Source organism: Sinocyclocheilus grahami, unplaced genomic scaffold, assembly GCF_001515645.1.
Source record: "Sinocyclocheilus grahami isolate Dianchi unplaced genomic scaffold, SAMN03320097.WGS_v1.1 scaffold76.1, whole genome shotgun sequence".
Taxonomy (NCBI): domain Eukaryota; kingdom Metazoa; phylum Chordata; class Actinopteri; order Cypriniformes; family Cyprinidae; genus Sinocyclocheilus; species Sinocyclocheilus grahami.
Genome location: NW_015505255.1, coordinates 2,339,935 through 2,346,902, shown reverse-complemented (window position 1 = coordinate 2,346,902; position 6,968 = coordinate 2,339,935). Strand labels below are relative to the sequence as shown.

The 6,968-nt window shown below is 39.4% G+C and overlaps 1 protein-coding gene across 1 annotated transcript; it reads right to left on the bottom strand.

The window, feature by feature from the left end:
• Positions 1-1,349: 1,349 nt before the first annotated feature.
• LOC107586025 (zinc finger BED domain-containing protein 1-like) lies at positions 1,350-2,947 on the bottom strand. The gene is made up of 4 exons (XM_016273237.1): positions 2,878-2,947; positions 2,263-2,506; positions 1,970-2,120; positions 1,350-1,799 (listed from the first exon to the last, which is right to left on the bottom strand). Exons 1-4 carry the CDS (start codon positions 2,945-2,947, stop codon positions 1,350-1,352), a joined length of 915 nt encoding a protein of 304 aa, XP_016128723.1.
• Between the last annotated feature and the right edge of the window lie 4,021 nt (positions 2,948-6,968).

Sequence of the window (6,968 nt, the reverse complement as noted above, 5' to 3'; positions counted from 1 at the left end):
TTATATGCAGTTAATAAATATTGGTTTGTTTACATTTTCAGTTTAAAAACTTTATACAACATACATCATGTGCCTTAACTTGCTCCAGAGTGACCATCTCACTGATCAATGTTGTGAATGTGTCCTCGCGTTCCTCTTCAGAGATGAAAGGAAGAGTCTTGAAACGAGGGTCCAGGGCAGACACCACATACAGCTTATCTTTTAGATTTGCATATCTTTAAAGATTAGACAATCACATTTAAATTACATTATGGCATCAACATACACAAACTTACAATTAACAAGAATGTAATCTGTTCTAACATTCACACAAATTTTTAATTTTATAGATAGTACTACCTGTTTTTGTAAACATACCTAAACTTCAAGTTGTCATGCATGGCAGATTTGAGTTCCTTAATGACAGTCGAATCACTGGCAGTCGAGCGCATCTCATCAAGGAGCTGTGCGTGCAATGGTGCAATGATAGAGAGAGTAGCGGTGTTCTCTCCAGACATCACCAGAGTTGCACTTTTCATCGGCTGAAGAGCTTTCACGATGTCCTCTGCCACAGTTATATCTGCCTCTGTCAAAGTGCAAAGATCCTTTTCGCTCCGACGGACTTCAGGAGTAAGAAGTGCAGCTGAGATTGCCGGTTGCTGCTCCAAAAATCTGTCGAGTATGTCCAGCGTGCTGTTCCACCTGGTCAACACGTCAATTTTAAGTTTGCGACAGGGCAAGTTCAGTAGCATTTTTTTTTCTTTGAAAACTTTGTTAGCGTTAGCGCTCCTGTAAAAGAAATAAAACAAAACCCAACTCTATATTTCAAATGCATACAATGAATAGACAGAATTTTGATGCAAGATGGACAAACTGATGTTGAAAATTGGACAAGTCAGAACAGTCACATGCCTTGATCAAACAGGATCAGGTTATTTTATGTCTAAGATGAAACAAACATAAAATCTCACAGCATTAGCTGTAACATGGAGGCTGCAAGCCTATAAATGGTGTAGGAAAACTAATACTGGCTTTTGGGTGATAGTTCATTCTGTCATTTATGCATGTATGAATTTCTTTTCTTCTGTTGAACACAAAAGAAGATATTTTGAAGAATATGGATAACCAACACTGTTTTGGTCGTCATTGATTTCCATATATTTTTCTCCATACTATGGAAGTCAAGTCAATAGGGCCCATCAACTGTTTGGTTTACCCATATTCTTCAAAATATCTTCATTTGTGTTCAACAGAAGAAAGAAATTCATACATGATGAATACATTCATAAACAATGACAGAATTTTCATTTTTGGGTGAACTAACACTTTAACACTGGACTAACAGTAGGCTCAAAGTACAGACTACTGCCTCATTGGAAACTGTAATTTTTTTGCAAGAAAAGGAGTTGGTCAACGTGCTCTGGCAGAAGGCAACTTCTTTGAGCTGTAATAATGTCTCCAGCTGTGGAGAAAATTATTTCAGCTGGGACACTGGTCCCTGGAACACAAAGATAGCGTTTTGCCTGGAGGGACAAAAGTGGGTACACTCCTTCATGCTTACACCACCACTTAAGTGGTTCTTCTGAGAGAGGTATAGGTATAACTTCTCTGTATTTGACAACTTCTTCCCGTGCCCTGTCTGCAGCAGTAGCACTGACTACTTTAGCCACTGGTGCATAGGCTGCCCCAAGCAGATCCAACAGTGCACAGGATTCTTTTGACCTCTTTGGTGGGGCTGGGGAGGGGTCACCTTCACCAAGGGATTTTTGCTCCTGTACAGGTGCACTGCCTCCATTACCAGCACTATCAGATCCTTGCTGCTGATAGTTAAAAACAAGGAAAATATCAATTAAAATTGTATTTGAATTTAATGTTGCCCATCTCCACCATACAGAATTTTTATTATTTTACTTTAATTTATTATATTTATATGCAGTTAATAAATATTGGTTTGTTTACATTTTCAGTTTAAAAACTTTATACAACATACATCATGTGCCTTAACTTGCTCCAGAGTGACCATCTCACTGATCAATGTTGTGAATGTGTCCTCGCGTTCCTCTTCAGAGATGAAAGGAAGAGTCTTGAAACGAGGGTCCAGGGCAGACACCACATACAGCTTATCTTTTAGATTTGCATATCTTTAAAGATTAGACAATCACATTTAAATTACATTATGGCATCAACATACACAAACTTACAATTAACAAGAATGTAATCTGTTCTAACATTCACACAAATTTTTAATTTTATAGATAGTACTACCTGTTTTTGTAAACATACCTAAACTTCAAGTTGTCATGCATGGCAGATTTGAGTTCCTTAATGACAGTCGAATCACTGGCAGTCGAGCGCATCTCATCAAGGAGCTGTGCGTGCAATGGTGCAATGATAGAGAGAGTAGCGGTGTTCTCTCCAGACATCACCAGAGTTGCACTTTTCATCGGCTGAAGAGCTTTCACGATGTCCTCTGCCACAGTTATATCTGCCTCTGTCAAAGTGCAAAGATCCTTTTCGCTCCGACGGACTTCAGGAGTAAGAAGTGCAGCTGAGATTGCCGGTTGCTGCTCCAAAAATCTGTCGAGTATGTCCAGCGTGCTGTTCCACCTGGTCAACACGTCAATTTTAAGTTTGCGACAGGGCAAGTTCAGTAGCATTTTTTTTTCTTTGAAAACTTTGTTAGCGTTAGCGCTCCTGTAAAAGAATGTCACTATGCGCCTAACTCGACCTAGCAACCGAGAGATGGCCGGAAGTTTCAGCGCAGCTTGCGATGCCAGATTTTTTTGTGTGAGCAAAGCAGCTAATGTATCATGTTAGTATCGTCAATGTATCACGGCACGGATCATGTTAGTAGCGTTGTCGGTCACAATGACCGGGTCTTTCTTAGTGAGCCCCCACTCACCTGCCACTCTTCAATAGTGGCAGGTGATTGTGACATAGATGTCTTGACTCCTTGACATCCAGCCATCGCACGTGAGGGCCACTCTGTCCACTGACTGAAGGGACAGAGAAATGTTTCCCTTCACTTCATGGTACAGTCTTGGGATAATCTCTTCGCTTATCTGTTTACGACTAGGAGTAGAATAACAAGGCTCCAGCACATTCAACATGTAACGGAATCCGTCGTTTTCGACAACGCTGTATGGCCTTAGATCTTTGCAAATATGAAATGCAATTGATTCCGTGACCTTTTGTGCACGTGGTGAATTGTGAGGAATTTTGCTTGTGAATGCGTTTGAAATCTTCAGTTGTCTGTTCGGCTGTGGGGGTGTTAGAACCTGCACGTCTGGGTGATGTCTTGTCAAATGGCTCCGCAGATTTGTAGTATTACTACAGCATTTCACCTCAGAATTACAAATCAGGCATATAGCTTTGTTCTTGTCCACCGTATCTTTGTCCTCATGCTTGCGAAATCTAAAATGCTTCCATACCTCTGACTTTTTATGTGAAGGTGGTGTTGACGTCGGGAACGCACCTGAACGCACTCCGCCATTTTAAGCAATGAATGAATGACGGACTCTCCGTTGTAACATCGCGCAAGGCAAATAAGGGGGTGACATCTAGTGGATTAGACTAGTAATAAGATTAACGTAAATCTTATGTTCAATGTTTGCGGAAATAAATATTGAAAAAAAAATCGATTCGTGGGCTTTGAGAATCGATATTGAATCGACCACATTTAAAAAAACGATATATCAAAAAATCGATTTTTTGTCAAAATTAAAAAAAAAAAATGTAAGACATTTTTTTTTGCCCAGCCCTAATCTAAAGTATAAGTATGTTTATTTAAAACATTTACTTTTTAATCCATTTTCAAATGATTTCAAATTTCTTAAACATTAATTAAAATAAATAAAATTATATCGGCCATCGGCCACCCTGCTTTCCAAGATATCGGTATCGGCTGTCAAAAAACCAATATCAGTCGACCACTACCTGTGACATTCAATTTTTGTTGTACAGAGGCATAAATCGGTTCAGACCGTCTCCAGGCGTGACCCGTCAGTGCTGATGGCCCTCTTGCACAGCTGTTATTCTGTTCTCAGAGTAAAAGGAACCGCTTTATTCAAGCCATTTTGGTGCTTGAGGCTTATTGTTATATCAGACATGGTTGAATCCCAGGGGAGGTAGAGTTAAGGCTGATTTATACTTCTGCGTCGGACATACGCAGTAGCCTTTACACCATAGGCTATGCATCAGTTTTCATTTATAATTCTGCATTGTTGTCTGCGTCGACGTGCAGTACGCATGCAAACCGCTAGTCTGCAGTGTCCACGGGCATGTTGCTGGTGTAACCCGGAGTACCACGGTAAAAGCCGAAGAAGAAGCGGCTCGTCGGAGAAGCATTATAGCCGTGATGGGGGCAAATAAATATCAAATCATTAAATCATTATTTAAAACTACAAAAAGGAGACAACAACGGAACAGGAGAAGATGGCATACTTTCAATCTCCACAAGGACGTAGGGATGTAATGGTATGAAAATGTCTTATCACGATTATAGTGACCAAAATGATCACGGTTATCAGTATTATCATGGTATTGTTAAAATGTGCTGGAGATGTTAAAAAAGTACCGACACATAAATCACTTCGTTTTATATTTAAAAATCCACAAACAACAAATAAAATGCAACAGGGTATGCAAATTCGGTCCGTTTTTGGCCAGACAGAAACTGCACACAGGCTGAATGTAACTATAAGTCTCTGTAAATCCACTCTCTGACAGCAGGTGGCGCTTATGGAAAAGCTGAATTACAGCTGTTTCCCGTAACCTCCGTGGACAGAGCAGTATTGCGATTAAGAACACTTCCTTTAGGTATTACATGGAGCGAAGATGAAAACAAAATGCCATCGAATCGTTTCTGAAGACAGTCAGAACCTTCAGAGGTACATTCATATAATTAATTCATTCATATATTAATTTGTATTTTTTTTAGTCTCTGATGGAGAGAAACTGATGAAATTGCACTGGGTCTTCATGAAAGAATTATTGCAGGTTTGATACAAGTTCACCTCTGCAGCATCTGTAGCATGATGTCGATTACCACAGAAAATACTTTCAACTCGTACCTCAGTTTAAATAAAAATTATTAACATGTACAGCCTCTCCCCATGAAAGCCTTTTGTGCATATTTATCATAAGGTTTAAAAGCAGAAATGGAAAGCTTGTATTTTTGTTAACATTCTTACATGAATTATTAATTTGAAAAATAACTTGATCTGTACAGTTTTTTACAGTCCAAAGGGATATTATTCATTTTTAACAAGAGTTGGCGCTTTTCGTTGACGCAAGCAAAAGATACCCGTGGCAAAGAAACAAAGTTGAGCAGAGCTTAACTTTATGCAAATGACCAGCGACACATTAATTTTAACATTTATTTGCTGCATTTTAAACATGCCCCAATGGCCTTCCATTGTAATTGCATTTCTGTGAAAACATTTTTCCTTTGTTTTTAGAAACCAAGGCATGTGTCTTTTTTTTAGCAACTTTTTACAGATGCCTTTCAACAAAGCTTTAACTATATTAATTTAACCAGTATTCATTCATCAAGCCTTCTGACTTTCTTTTAAGGACCATTAATCACATTTAAGCCTGTCTCAGTATTTTGTGAAAGAATTAACATACAACTGAATTAAATAACAAACATACAAACGAATAGTCTTGTTTTATTAGGCCATGCAAGAGACTGTGATGATATACTGCGCAAATCCATTTTGCATTAGTTTATCTCAACCTCCCTTTTGTCGGCAGTAGTGTTCCCTTCTGACCCTGCTATATGAAAACAAGGACCAAAGGACAGGAAGACCTGAGCCTGCTAAGCCCAATGACATAATCTTTCTTACGATGAGACGGATCTGTCTGTGTGTTCCTGTGATTGAATGTTGAAAGCTAGTTGACAGCTCCCTCACATTGAGCGTTTGGTTTTGACTTGTTCTTTGAGTTAGTAGACATCTTAGGCAACATTTGTTTGGATGATATTGTAAATCTGTTTTCAAGAATGCATGTGTGTCAAGAAAAGAGTACTGTACAAACACACATGTGCATAAGCACTAGTGTATTCATTTGTGTTGTGACAAAGGGCCGCACCAAAACACACACACAAGACCACATAACCATCTGCTTTCTCCTGCCTGCATGTGTGTGAAAGTGTTTAGCAGCAGCCTAAAAATAGCATCCCAAGTGTTCTTTTATTTACACTCTCTCTCTCTCTCTCTCTCTCTCTCTCTCTGTCTTCACATGAAGTGAGACTAAAGGAAGACAGCAGCTTACAAAGGAAGTGCTGCTATCAGTGAGTGAGTATGCCACAATGGATTCTACATTAAATAGTCATTGTGGACATTAGAAAAAGTGGATGACACTAAGAGAAAATTGTCCAAATGTTGTGCGATCCGATTACTTAAACCATATTCGGATCTAGTCAGAAATCCATGTGACTACATCATATATGTAGTGCAAAGACTCTTCTTAAACGTGTAAATAGCAATCCATCTCATATGGATCATCATAGATGGACATTTATATCAGGTGTAAACAAGGGTCCTTGTTTGCAGGAGCTCACAGGGCTCTTTCTCTCTTTGGACTTCAAAGGTCCCTTTTGAAGCCATTGTACTCAAACATGATGAAGGTCATCTATTGTGAAAGGGGTTCTGGGAGGCCAAAGTGTGAGTCAAGTTGATGTTTAAGGGCCTTTCGCACCGCTTTAGTTCCAGCACTAAATGTACAGTACTTGAAGTACTGGGACGATTTTGCGCAAACTATTTCCCAGTACCATTTAAAGGGTTGCATTCGCACCGACAGGAACCAGTCGACAGCGACATCATTTGTGCGTGGCGTTCAACAACGGAAACAAAGAAAAACAACATTAACAACAGGAGGATGGAGGACGCTGTGATCGGAGCTGTGTTTTTGTTGTGTCTCGCGGGTTTCACAATAATGGACATGGAAAGTCGACGTATACGTAAAGCGATTAAAAGAACAGAAAGGAG